This window comes from Erithacus rubecula (genome assembly GCF_903797595.1).
Source record: "Erithacus rubecula genome assembly, chromosome: 20".
NCBI classification, from domain to species: domain Eukaryota; kingdom Metazoa; phylum Chordata; class Aves; order Passeriformes; family Muscicapidae; genus Erithacus; species Erithacus rubecula.
Window position 1 is genome coordinate 9,142,649 of NC_136672.1, and position 14,807 is coordinate 9,157,455.

Here is a 14,807-nt window from a genome sequence, read left to right on the forward strand (position 1 = left end):
TCTCCATGTGTCAGTTTGGAACTCAGACCATATCACCCATCAGCAACTGCAGCTCTTATCTTCAATGAGTTAGTGCTGCTTTGGTTAAGGCAAAGCCAGGCAGGCTGTCATATTCTTGTGATCTGCAGATGAAATCATTTTCCAAAAGAATTATAAAAGTACATTGCGGATTATAATTATACACTGAAGCGTACTTTACGTTTTTAGTCTGTATACAGATTTAATAAGAAATTAAACATGTGTAGAGGAAAAGCTCAGGAAAGGAAGGAAAGGATCTAGCACAGATTACAGTATATGAAACATATGTTTGAGATAATGCTGATAGGGCTGAAATATGTGGCCTGTGGTAGAGTTCTGTACACAAATGACGTGCTCATTCCTTCTCCACCATACACACACTCTTACCTTTGACATAGTAGGGACTAATGCCAGTGAGTAATTAAGAAAGCATGGAAGCAAAATAAGTTTCTGAGATGGTTGATATTATTTAATACATGTTACAGCTGGGATAGCTGAAGGACAAACTGAAGGTTTGAAGGGAGATGATGTCTTTCATTGCACCATGTAGTTCAAATAGATTGAAAAATAGGCAAACTTTCAAGCCTTGATTTTTTTTTTTTTTTTCTCTCTCAGATCACAGTATTTATAGGAATCTGTCCTGGGAGATTAATGTACAAGGCAATAGATCTGATAGTCATTCATGTCCCAACTTTGGTCAGAAACAAATGTTTCCTTTTCAAAGTTTTGTAGTAATGTGGTTCTCAGAGGCTGCTAATAAATGGTGTAGCTGAGTACAGAAAGTGTATTAAAAATGTCTGAAGAAGAAAAATAGTAGTTGGAGAGAAACTGGCATTCCAGGACAACAGGAACTTTAAATATACACTGCTTTTCCTCAGATTTTCTTGTGAAACCTTTAATAAGCTTGAGCTGAGTCACCTGCACTTATTTGGTCGAACATCAATTTCTGCTCTCAGGATTGTCACATCCTCTGTGAAAGAATTCCAGGCAACTGCAAAGTTTCTTGTGGAGCAGGGAGGACAAAGGGGGCAATTCTAAGTGAGTTGTGTAGTGAAAGTGCTCATTTCAGAATTGCATTTATGAATGAAGACACAGATGTGCTCTCAGTGTCATCCATCACCCTTGGCTGTAGGGACAGTGCTTTGTGTCCCAGAGGTGATGCTGCTGTACTCCAGTGAAGGAAATGGAGTTAAAAAATAACTGGTGAGAGTTGAATTCAGGTGTAATCTGAAGTAATAGGTGTGGTATCTAGTCCTGTGGTGAAGTAGCAGAGTGAATTCTGTGGAATTTGGAGTGACACAGTTTTATTGCTGTCACTACAACCCCCCTCCCTTTGTGTTCCTCCATCGGGGGCCAGCAGAGATGGATTAATCATTGATGATACTCTGAGAGCTCATTAGAAGGCAGCAGGTCACTTCTTAAGCATAAAAAAAGAAGGCATGGGTAGGATATGTAGTGATTATAAGCCACAAGCTCAGTTTCTCCTCCAAAATGTTGATCTTACCAATGCTTTGGACAGGGGGAGCAGTATTTATCTGTGTGCAAGAAGAGCAAAAGGCACAGAGCATCCTCTGAGTCTGCTCCTACCCCAGCTGACAACCTGTTGCAGGAAACCAAGTGGAGTTTTGTGTTGTGGGTTTGGGTTTTGTCACTTTGTTTGCTCTTGCTCTCAGGTGATCTCTTGTTTGGAGAACCAAATCCGCAAGCTGAGGGAGGAGCTGATCCAGGCCAACACTCTGAGGAACCATCAGCTGCTGGACCTGAGCCTCCAGAGGGATGAGGAGAGGCTGAAGGCAGCTCGAGACAAGGAGGCAGCACTGACCAGTGTCAGGGTGGAGATGGAAAAAGTGATATCAGACCTGAAAAGGAAGCACACAGCAGAGACAGATGCAGCCTTGAGCAAGGTAAGGGATTTGCAAAGAGCAGCTCTGCAGGCTGAGAGGGGAGTGATCACCCCAAAGGTCACTGAGCACAGTTTCCCCAGGGAAAAATGTTTGGGGGTCACTTGAGTTGAAAAAGCAGATACAGACCATGGGATGCCAGAGCCACAGCATGAGTGTGGGGTGTGCTGGGGTTCTGGGATGGAAATCTTTGCTCTGGACATGCTGGGGCTGGGCAGCACCTCCAGCAGGGATGGAAGGAGCCATGGGGTGCTCAGGAGCCAACAGCACTTTAAAAACACAGGTGATTTCCCAGGTGAAGCAGGCTGAACTTCCTCTGCTGGAATAGAGACAGTGGAAGGGATGGTTCTGCCTAGCCAAGCTTTTTCTCCCTTAAATGAGGGTGTGCTGTTAAGGGGGGAAATCTCAGGCTCAGGGTGCAAGGAAATTGTGTCTGGTTGCTCACAGTGGCTGCTCTGATTTAGCCTGTGGTTTGCATCAAGTGAGAAAGGACTCTGGGTGAGGTTTGGAAATAGAAATCAATGTTTCAGACTGATCAAGGCTTCCCTCCTCTTCTGTTCTGTGGGGTCACTGGCCATGTTCCTGCTTGCTGAGCATCCCTTGGACCCCTGTCTTGAATTCAAGCATTAGGGGAGCTAAAAGATGCAAGTTTTATTTCAAAAGCCAAACTAAAAAAAAAACCCTAGTTAATATTTATGGTAGACTCTGTGTATGTGTAAGCAGATAGTTGTTGAAGTCTCTTTTATACTTTGCATTAAGGCACTAAATCACACATTTCCTTGCAAGGGGATGTGCAGTGGCACAAATTAACAATCTGCATGGAGTGTTTGAGCAGCCTTTGTGCAAGTGACATTTCATTTACCTGCATCAGGTTCTTGGTCTGTAATTTTAAAGAGCATTCTGAGGATTATGTTGGAAATCAGCCAGCCTGGAGCCATTAAAATGGCTGTGATCAACAATTCAGAATCTTTTCTGAATGCAAGGAAAGCTCCACTTGGCATAATTATTTAAAGCCAAGGTCACAGAAAGTATTTAAACCTTTGAAATTCATCATTAAAGGATTAATTTTAACTCAGGAAGACATTGTCATTTTTGCTTAAAAATGGAATTTGAATCTCAATTCTTTTCTTTCTTTGATCTTTTTTTACATGTGTAGTATAGCAAAAGAAAAGTTAACTTCTTTACATCCTCAAATTAAAGTTACAAATAATCCTTCATAGGGCAATATCTCTAATAGTCTTGAATTGTCACTTCTGTCAGAAATACTGGTTTTCTTTAATTTGTTGGATTTTTTTTAATATTTTTCAAAAAATTTGCTAATTTTAAGCTATATTAACTGCTATTGTGTTTTTTTTTTCTTTAACCTACTTCCCCATTCTTCCCCTAATCTTAGAGCACATGTTGAGTTAAAGATAGGAGGGGAAAAGAAAAAAGTATCTCTGTTGAAAAGTCTTTCACAGACATGTGAAAATACCTGGCAATACCTTCAAATCTCCATCCCCATTCTGTTTTATTTCTGTCTTGCAATTGTAGAACTGGCCACAAAACCCAAAACTCAAAGTAGCTTAGAGGGCAAACTCCATTTCAACCTCCAAAGTAGCAGTTTCAGCTGATTTAGTTCAAATCTTGATCCTAGTCCACAGAACCTTGATTATTTTATCCAAGAGGGGGAAAAAGAAGCATCTTGATTGCAGCATGAACCTTGAAACTTGTTTATGAAAATGTTTTTTACCAGATCTTGTTACCTGGAAATTTAGGACAACGTGGGAGAAAATTTTCTTCTCTAAATTTCCTTTTTTTTGGTGCCAATTGTGTGAAGAATGCTAAAAAATCCTGTGGGAAGCTGAATTTCACAGTTCAGGCATGGAACATCTGACTGGGCAGATTTTCTGAAGGTCACTCCATTCTCAAGTGAGGGATCTCATTCCTCTGTGATCAGCTCTGGGAATAATGTTGATTTCTGTGTGGATTGCTTTGTGCCATTGTGGACATGAGGAAATCCAAAAGAAATGATTCATCCTTCAGTGACAAGAAAAACAGAGCTGCAAATGGGTGAAGAAGATCCAGGATTCTTCTGGCACTGCCCTCCCCATTGTCCTGCTGCTGGGGGGATGAGGAGAGGAGTGAGGGGCAGACACAGGGGAAGGAGGAATCTGCATTGCAGGCACACTGAACATTTCAATATTTGTTGGTGTTTGTAGACAGCTTTCTGCTATTTAGGGACACATGATTTATTGAGGTCTTTAATTTTCTGTTGCTTAAAAATCTCAGCTTTAAGGCTGGGACATTGTTTGTTGCAATGTCAGTTCCTGAGCTCCCCGAACACTTGAGGGTTCATCAGGATTGGTGTCTGTTGGAGATTCCTGGAACATTTTGGGATTGTGCACGTTTTTTCCTGCTTTGCTCCTGTGAGATATTGATGTGTTTTCAGCATTTCTGTACACACCTGGCTGAGCTGGCAGAAGTTTTAGGATCGTTTTTCTGCAGTGTTTTGCCCTGTTAGGATGAACCCTGCCCTGTGAGGACAGAGCAGATCCCTGGCAGTGGGTGGAGGGTTTGGAGCAGCCTGGGGTGGTGGAAAATGTCCCTGCCATGGCAGGGGTGGCACTGGCTGAGCTTTAAGGTCCCCTCCAGCCCAGCCCAGCCCTTTCCATGGTTTTTGGATACTGGGGACACACAGCCTGGAGCTGGGCTCTGCTCTGGGCAGGTCCAGGTGAGCTCCAGGTGCAGTGCACAGAGCTCAGGGCAGCTCCAGCTTTGCCAGGAAAAGCTGAAAGCAGGAGACAAAGCCTGAGTGTGTGCAGATGGGGGCTTGGCTGCTGTTTGAAACGTTCTGTGGGATTGTCTGGGCAGAGGAAAGGAGCATCCAGCAGCACAGCTGGGCAGAGCAGTGGACAGGCAATGCTGGAGGAAGCAACCTTGGAACACTGAAAATGTCTCATTTTTTTATGAGACTCCCTTTGAGCAGCACACATGAGTAAACTGCAGTGGGGGAAGATAGATTTTTTTTTTTCTCTCTATGAATAATTTTCAACATTTAGCTTTTTATTGACTTATTTTCTGTATTTAAATAGATATTTTGACTCATTCTGTTAAAGGTTTATGCAGGTTCCAGGAACATCTAATTCTCTTTCAGTGCTGCTTTTCTTGTGGAGAAGTAATTTACATTTTTGGGTATTGACTGTACTGAACACACATGATATTTGATTACAGGACAAAGCTGCAGTCAAAAAAAACCCCAAAAAATGAGTTAAACACTTTATTTTTGGGACTGCAGTTGTTCTGATGGAAGGAAGCTGTGAAGTGGTTCCCTCTGGAGAGATGGGACTCCAAGGTGGCATAAAAACCTGGCCAGAGCCATGCAGATCTTGTAGACTTTAATGGTGTTGATTTAGTTGTACTCTGAGATTTCTGTGATTTTAAATCTAATCTGATGTTTACAGTTTTTACCTGGTAAAATCACTCCACCTGTATCTGGTGTGAAGTCCACATAAAACTCAGAGACTCAGGGACCTTAAAGCTGAGGTCACTCTGTAAGTGACCCCTACCTTAATCAGGATTAATTATTATTCTGTATAACAGTTTTGTTGCAATATAATGTTTTCATTGCAATATAATGTAATGGGGCCCTTTTCAAAACTCTTCCTATAGTTGGATACTTATTTTCTGAGCAACTTCTTGCATATAATTTGCAAATAAGGTACTGATAATGTGCCCTAGGGAGCATTTCAGTCCCTCCTTCAGCATCAGGCTCTGTGATGCTGGATTAATTCCTGTCCCAGCACAGCCCTAGAACAGCCCAGCTGGATGTAACTCCCTGGGCATATTTTCATGCTGCATATGCAGGAATATCTGTGATTCACAGTATCTGTTCTGGCACTGTTGCAGATGATGTCACACTGTTCAGCACTGGCAAAGACACAGAAGATGAAGGGAAGGAATATGACATCTTCTGAGATGAAAGATACTCCAAGAGATTCTTGATTAAAAGTATTGAGTTTCCCCTAAGCAGTTACTTCTGCTCCTAAAGTAAAAGCATCTCGTGCCTTCCTTGAGTTCCCATTTCTGAGTCCTGTCTCTCCAGCTCTGCTTCTCCTCTGCCAACCCCACATTTCATTAGCACCAGAAATGGTTCCTTCTCTGTCCCTGAGACCTTCTGAGCCTGGATGCAATGGAACCTTTGATCTGACACCTTTCACTTCATTAACTTGGAGACTGCAGCCACACTTGCAGATAACTTTGTTTGTGGGACTGTGTGAGGAGCTGTTTTCACACTCTGCAGTGATCCCCTGGTTATTTACATGGGGGCAAACAGGTCAGCCATGAAATGTGGACGTGAATTCCTCCCAAGTGTAATGATCTCATTAAATTGTGTCTAATTGTAATGCAGACCTGTTTGTGTCCTTGCTGAATGCAGGCAGGATCCCTACCAGTTGTACATGTGCCATTTTTGAAAAACTTCTTTTGAGTCTATTACATCAATTGTTTAGCTTAGGGCCCAGCTATGAATAATTTAAAGAGCCTCCAATTCTTACCAAGAAGAGTTGGATATTTCCCAAGTCTCTTAATTTTTTTTTTCATTATAATCCAAGAGCTCTGATATTATCTCTCTGTTCCAAAGCAGTAATATTTTTATTGTTTTTGTTTTGTAGAGCCTGTGTACATTAAATTACACTTAGTTCTTGCACGTTTCTGACACAGAGATAGTGATTCACCAACTAATATTAATAAAAATGAGTGTAGTACATTTGGCTTTGTTGGAGAAAAATCTAGCAACACCAGAACTGTGGTGCCAAAAGATCAAGTAAAAGCAAAACATGATGCCAAAAGATCAAGAAGAAATGTATTTCACAGAGAGGAAATATTTTTAATGTATATTAGCACAAAAAATTATTTAATCTGTCTTGATAGTACCTTTCAACGAATCCTTTAAAAACCAGTTTCCTCTGTAGTGTGTCACTGCTCCTTCTGATTCCTCAAAAAAAAAAAATAAAAAGCAGGATGATGGTGGACCAGGAACATGGTCACAGGAATTGCATCATCCCTCAGGGGAGTCATTTGGAAGAGTCTTCAATCAACAGAGCCAAACATGAAGAAAAAGATGGTAGAATCATCTCAGGGATATTTCACTCAAATAAGACTAAACAGAATTTATGGCTCTCTCCCTACTGGAGATGTTTCAAAGCAAGAGCTGCAGTTATTCACAGAGTTACTCTGCTCCAATCTCCTTAAAAAAAAAAAAAAAAAAAAAACTCTGAAAAAACAATCCAGAAAACAACAGGTCAGATGTCTGCTCATCAAAACAACAGGTCAGATGTCTGCTCATCAACTGTATTTATAAATCTGGTTCCAGCAGAAGTTGGTTTAACTGTCACTGTGGGAAAAAAAATGTGCAGCCATGAGCAACAGGCTCACTTTATAATATCTTCATTAATGTCTGAAGGGAGATCAAGAGCCATTATTTGCATTCACAAATAGCACCACAGGGTTAAAAATGGAAGTGGTTGAAGCAATGCTGTTAAGAAATGAGAACCAGACAAGAGCTAAATGATAAATTAGGACAAAATATGGAATTAAACAGATGGCTTTCAGCAGGGCAAGGACTGATATGATTAAAATTAGAGCTTGATCATGTGGCCCATCTTTCAGCACACTTTACTCATGGCCTGTCATATCACTTATAGCTGGGTAGTTGTTGAAGTTTGCCTGGGTTTTTTTTAGAGTTTTGTGGGTTTTTAACCAACTGGTACCAATCTAAGATAACTGTTGAAGAAGCATTCACAGGTGGGGTTTTTTTGGTTGTCTCTGTCTCCTCTTTGTTTTTCAAGTGTGTGCCCAAACACCCTCCCTGCTCTGGAGCACCTGGGCACTTGCTGCCTCTTCTCCATCCCTGAACTCCCAGGTTTTATCCTGTAGCACACCAACTTTATCTTGTAATGCACAATAGTTTATTATTTCAGCTTTATTAAGTACTATTAAATGCCCAGTTTAATCATGACCTCATTCTCTCCCTTTTATCCCAATACCTTGTGTCTTGGAAAAGCCTGGTTGCTTGTAGGTCCAGTTTTGTCTGATTTACCAATTTTTCTTACCCTTGCATTCCTGGGTACTTGATAATATTTGGGAAACATTGGCTGTTTTCCAGTGTGGTGCTGACTGTAATGTGAGATTACTGGTGGATTTTCTTTTTATTTTAACAACTCAGCCAATTCATTCTTAGATTTGTTCAGAATTCTTGAGTGAGGTCTGGGTTCCTGGTCAGGTGTGAGAGGGAGGATTCCCAGTCCCTGCAACCATGGGGCTCCTCCAAGGTTTTGATTGTGCAAACAACAGTAACTGGTGTTTGTTCCTTGGAATTAGAAATAGAAAATCCTCCTGTACCCACCAGCTCCACATTCTTCCTTTGCTTGGAGGTTTCTGGGGTGATGCATCCTTTGCACAAGTCCCCCAAACCTCAGAGTCAGCACAAGCCACTGCAGAAGGTTCCCCACGTGTGCATCACATCCCTGCTTAGGTCAGCACAATAAAAAAAACAGATTTCCAAATAGCTTTATTTAGAAAAAATGCTCAGTGATCAAGACCAACCTAATGTAAAACATAATAATTGTGCATTTAAATACTGGCACGATTTGAAGACATTGTTTACACTCATTTGCTCTTTCTTCATCTCATTATAGTAGAGAAAAGCTGCAGGTGGCTTTTTTCTTCTTCTTTTTAGAGGAGAAAGAGTGTTTGGGAAATAAGGAAGGGGTAAAACAATGTTATTAGTCCTTCAGAGTCATTAATATGAAGAAAGAAAAGTGCTCCAAAATGACTTGTTTACAGCTGCAGAACATGTCACGGAGTAAAACCCACCTTCATTAAATGGGTGAGAAAGAATTCTAATTGTTTTGAAGTTCTTATGATCAGTCTGCATGTGCTTCATTGTAACGTGATACTAAAGTGCCTCAATTATGATTTGTATATTTTGGTGCCAGAAGGGTTTTTTTTCTTATGCTAAATTATTAAGTTCTGTCAGCTGCTGGGCTGTCATATAGAGATACAGTAAATCACATTATATTTTGTCATGGATTACACAGAGCAATAAATTTGGGAACAGAGATCAAAGTACTTTCACAATCACATCTGAGTGTAGGAGGGGTGTTTAACTTGTAGAAAATCTGATTTAGGTGAAACTGTTGCAGTTCTTGTGTGAATTTGAAATGAATTTGAATGTTTGCTTGAAAATGAATGAGGTACAAATCCCCAAAAGAGTTCTCCTGTATTTAGTTCAGAGGAGTTAATTCTGACCTACAGCTGCAGGATGGAGAGCAGATAAATAATTAAACATTGGGAATGTTAAGAGTCTTGCAATGCCTTATTTATGTTTTTAATTGCTTTGATGATGGAGCAATATATTCCATTCTCTTTTTAATTGGGCTTTTGCTGGATTGGAAACTTTGGGAAGTTTCTCTTCAGTTATTAACATGCTCTGGCTTGGGGAAGCTGTCTCTCTTTTTGGGGAAGCTTTGTTGTACTTAAAACTACAAAGAGTAATCCAACATAATCTTGCTGAGGAGCACTGATGGCTTCAGATCATAAATTTGTTGGGGGATTTGGTCATATTTTCAGTGTCTGTCTTTCCAGCTGTAGGAGCTTAACTTTTGCTGGGCTCTTGTCTAATGATGTGACTTCAAAATACTGAGTTAACTTTGTGATACTGAGTTAATTTAGTGATACCAAGTTAATTCAGAGGTACAGAATTTTTCCTTTGTTCCCATTTTTTCTTCTGTTTAATAGCAAGATTCTGTCTTAAAATGATTCATACATAGAATGTTTTTCTACTCATTGTCATCTTAATAAATGCTTGTTCTTGCCACAAAATTCAACTTACAACAGCAATGCAGAATCCAAAAACTTCATTCTTATCCCTTTATAATTCATTCAGGAGCCTTAGAGTCTTTTCTTGGCAGAAACCAAGGAGTGTGAATTTAGCTGATAAATAATAATAAAGTGCCTGAAATATCTAATTTGTGAAAGAATCATGTTTTGTAAAGCTCAGATTGAATAGTGTTTAACTGAGTCAAGTCATGGGTCAGTGTCTCATCTTGGGACTGTTTCCTTCTGTGTGTGGAGGAAGATTTAGCCTTGACTTGCATCTTCAAGTAGTTTTGCTGGGTGTCAGCTGTGTGGGTGCCAGAAACATCTGGGCCTGAGTGATTCTGGAAACTTCTTTCTGTCAGAGTGGGGCAGAGCCCAACTCATGAGAGGAGTGGTAAAGGCAGCTTTTCAAAGCTCCAATAATTCCTGGTGGATGCACATTTTCTTTGTTAAAGCTCTGAAAAAGAACATTCCAGCACTTCTAATATAATGTTTTAAACTCAAAAGTTTAAACAATCATCTTTGTTTAGTTGGACAGAACAGAAGAAGGAAATATTAAGATGGTAATCCAGGAATGTGTTTGGGATTTAGGGACCCTAAAGTGGAGAGTGTTGCAGTCTCCCCATCTTCACCAGGTTTGCTCCACCTGGTTTGAGTGTGGAGCTGTGGGATGTAAAACCTGAGCCCAGAGTTGGTGTGGATTGGAAGAAAATGAGAAATCTCATCCCCAGCTGCCCATGTGATGGATGACAGATGAGGAGCAGTGACATCTGCCATGATCATTTGAGTCTCTGTCACCACAAAACACCACACTGATTTCACCAGCAGTCATCTCACAGATGATGGATGAGAGTAAACCAGATGAAAATCAGCCATCTCTGCCTGTGCTGCCCATGATCCCAGCCCAGTGCTTATCTCACCCAGCAATCTTCTGGCAAAATATCCCAGAACAGCTTCAGATTAAACCACAATTCTCTGCCAGCCCTTGAAGTGCCTGATGCATTCACCAGTATTGTCTTCTCTAAAGGGTATTTCAAGCATTAAACAATTGCATGTGGCAAACCCAGGCTGTTAATCTGGTTTTAAATCCTTGTCTTGTATGCAAGGCTTGTATTTTAGTTTGTTTTAAATAATGTGTCTGGCTGACAGCAATATTGGCTGGCAATCAGCATTAGTGGTGCTGGGGAATATTTAGATGCTCAGTAAATTCATTTAGATGAAGGTAATAATTGTGAGGATGGTGTAACTTGAGCATCAGCCACCCTGCAGCTGGAGTCCCACAGAAGACTTTCTGGGAGAGTAAAAAAAAAATGCCTGTATTTAATTCCTGTGCATAATTTCAGAATTTTTAGAACTACTCTGTTGGTTTAAATGAGAAGTCTGGAATTGGGAGTTTTCCTAAGGCACAGTTTGCAGAAGCAGGTTCTCAGTGGGCCCCCATTAAGCACAGAGCTGCAATGGGCTGCAGAAAGGCAATTCTCTGTGCAGGTACAGCCAAAGTCATTTCTATTCATTCTTGGGTTTTTCCCAATGAATGAGAGGGTTTTTTTTCTCCTAAAGATGTATGTTTAACGGAAAAAAAAAATAAAAAGGAAAAGATTTGTAGACCTCCAAAAGTGAAATGTAAAATAGAATATTAATAGGATTTTGGGATTTCTATCATTCATTTTCAAAACCCTTGAAGTCATTTGGTACTTGACTAATTATTCTGTTAACATCATTTTGGGTATTCAACTATTTTTAATGGTCTTTTGGGTGGTTCAGATTACATATTTGAACTGGTGTGCTATTTTCACTGCTGAGCAGAGATCCAGCTTTCATTTTTGTCTGATTGGTGGGGAGAGCAGGAGAAAGAACAGGAGGTTGGTGTGGGAAGTCACCACTGTCAGTGTTTGAGGCACATAAGGAAAATGAATGTTTCAGGCTTTGAGTCAAAATGGAATTTTTATGTACAATCAGATGAACTTTAAAGGTGATCTGCTGATCTCTGAAGTTTAAACAGATATTGTACAGAGAGTTTTAACATCCTTAATAACAAAGATTGCCACCATTAACCATTCTGAAGGTCGTTTTCTGCTGACATCTATCAAATTACACAATCTTGAATTTTGGTACAAGGCATAATGCTGTCAAACTTAAAATAGAAATATTCCAGAATGTGGAGTGGTGTGTTGTTTTTTGAGGTAAATGGGCCCCATTTACATTAGTTCTTTGATGTTAAATTCCTTGCTGCACATCAGAGAACAGTTGCTTCTTCCCTGGAGCAAGTTTTCTTTCTTCTTCTTCCCCCACCCTTTGATTTTTTCCCTCCTTTTTTTTTTTTTTCTTCTTCTTCTTTTTTTTTTTTTTTTTTTTTTTTTCTTTTTTTTTAAGCTTGCATACACTTTTATCTAACTAATTATGGAGGATCACTTATGGATGGCCACTTTTAGCTAGTTGCAGGCATTTTGAAAAATTATTCTTTCATAGCTCCTACCCTAAACAGAAAAGTTCTTAAATCTGCTGCTTCTCTATCAGTAAATATGGTGTTATGTGTATATATATATATATATATATATATATCTAAAACTCTAGTTATGAGAGCTGTTTCCAAGATAGAGAAACATGGAATTATTTAGGTTGGAAAAGTCCTTTAAGGTCATCAAGTCCAGCCATAAACCCAACAGTGCCAAGCCCATCACTAAATCCTGATTGTTTGGGTTGGGAGGAGCCTTAAAATTCATCCAGTGTCACCCCTGCCCTGGCAGGGACACCTCCCCCTGCCCAGCCTGGCCTTGGGCACTGCCAGGGGCAGCCACAGCTGCTCTGGGGATCTGTGCCAGGGCTGCCCACCCTCCAAAGGAAAGGATTTTAAGGATTTTTCCCCAATATCTGACACAATGCACAGATCTCTAATGTTCCAAGGGTTCTAAACAGGTTCATTTTTAATCAGTGTCCAGGATATCCCAAAAGGCTCCCTGGATGGAATTGCCCAGCCCCAGAGTGGAGCAGATGGACCCAGGAGCTGTTCAGGGCAGCTCCATGGAGTGGAACTGGAACTGAAAGTTCTCTCTGATGCACCTTCAGAATAGCTGATAAATACTTGGGAATTAGGGCAGGACACTGTGTGCTTTTGTGATGTGGTACTTCCCCTGGTGCTGTTGTGAAAGTGAAAATGGGGCTGTGTCAGAAGAGCATCCATTCATCCAGACACCACATCTGGAGTGCTAACAGCTGCTTTAATTGTTAGGTGAAATGCTTAGTCTGTGCAGTTTTGCTCAGCAGCCACAATATGATGCTTTAAGGCTTGTTAAAGAATTGTAGTTGGTTTTTAAAACCAATTAACTGCAACAAGGACATGATCTTTTTAATGCAAAAGTGCTCTGTAATGTAAAATAACTGCATGTGAAATCGTCATAATCAGATAATTTTAGCTAAAATATGTAATAACTGTGTGAAACTAAACAGGAGTTCCTTCTTGAATCAGTGGAATTCCTCTGCAGCTTATCCAATTTAAACCTTTTTCATTATAAAAATGGATATTCCAATTGATATTTCTGACAAGCTTCTGCCAAGTGGGAATTTCAGCAGCCACCTCTCACACACAGAAAACTGGTTTCAGACCATTAACTCTATTTGCAGTGCTGCCCATTGCTATAAAAAGAGCTTGGCTTTAATGAACACTGGCTGACCCTCCATATGTTCACCTTCCACTTGGATTCTTATTCATTATGTTTCTGAAATAGCTCCTAACCTGAAAGGGAGGGAATGCCCTTAAAATAATTCAGGAACAGCTCGTGCTTCCTCCAGCACATGCACCCAGCAGCCAGTTGGAAAAGAAGGAGCCCAGGAAACTGCTGTGTGTGCACCAGCCAGTGTGAACCTTCTCATTTATCAAGATAAATGTGATATAAATCCCCCCCTGATGTTCCCTGTGCACAGCTCTGTGTGTATGTACTCATTCCTTAGAACAAAAAAAGAGTAAAAAGGCATTTTTTGTGTGTAACAGTGCTACCTGTGCCCCAGGGAAGGTGGTTTATGTCTCCCCTGGTTGCAGAGCAACAGCCTGTATAAAGAGGTACTAAATTAGTTTTAGTGGCAGGTTTTAAGAAAGGAGAAGGTTCATATTTCTGCAGTTAAAAGATGGCAGTGGAAAAGAGGGTGCCCAGGCAGCCCCATGAGCTGGGTCCTTTCAGTGCTGTGAATTGTGGCCTCTGCCTTCATCAGAGCTGCTGTGTGGTTTGTGATGATGCAAGAGCTGCTGGGTGTTACAGACCTCAGGGAAAAGCTGAAGTCAGCAGGAGACACAGAATTAGGGAATGGTTTGGGTTGGAAGGGACCTTAGATCCCATCCCATTTCACCCCTGCCACGGCAGGGACACCTCCCGCTGTCCCAGCTGCTCCAAGCCCCAATGTCCAGCCTGGCCTTGGGCACTCCAGGGATGCAGGGCTGCTCTGAGCACCTGTGCCAGGGCCTGCCCACCCTCCCAGGGAACAATTCCTTCCCAAAATCCCATCTAACCCTGCCCTCCATCAGTGGGAAGCCATTCCCCTTTTCCTATCACTACATGCCCTCGTGAAAAGTCCCTCCCCAGCCTTCCTGAAGGATCCTTTAGGGTACTGGCAGGGACTGGCCATAGTTTAGTGCCACAGGGACAATAAAACCAGTTTTAGACAGCCAGAGCCCATCCAGCCAAGCTTGTGCCATCTCCAGGAAAAGCTTTGGGAGCTCTGAAATTCAAACCCCTCAAACAGGAATGCTTGAGACTGGAAGTCAGTGCAAGAATTTATGGTTTGTTGGTGACCAGGAGACAAAACTTATAAATATTTTGCTAACTCGAAGTTGTTAAAGGCATTGTGGAATAAAATGTTGCAATTCCTTTTAAGTAAACTGGTAGGATATCCATTCTTTGCCTTTAGTTAGGAATAAAGCAATGAAATTTGTAGTATTTTCCTTTGGATCACCTCTGTCCTGTCTCTCAGAGGTCAGCCTGATTCCACTCAGTGTCAACAAACAAATTCTAATTTGTTTACAGAACTCATGAGTGT

At 40.9% G+C, this 14,807-nt stretch overlaps 1 protein-coding gene across 1 annotated transcript in view; it reads left to right on the forward strand.

Moving 5' to 3' along the window:
• CEP112 (centrosomal protein 112) overlaps positions 1 to 14,807 on the forward strand; it is a 149,278-nt gene that overhangs the window by 89,579 nt on the left and 44,892 nt on the right. The window contains exon 21 of the mRNA XM_079323482.1: positions 1,692 to 1,922. Coding sequence (XP_079179608.1) covers positions 1,692 to 1,922 — 231 coding nt within the window. The remainder of the gene's footprint in view (positions 1 to 1,691; positions 1,923 to 14,807) is intronic.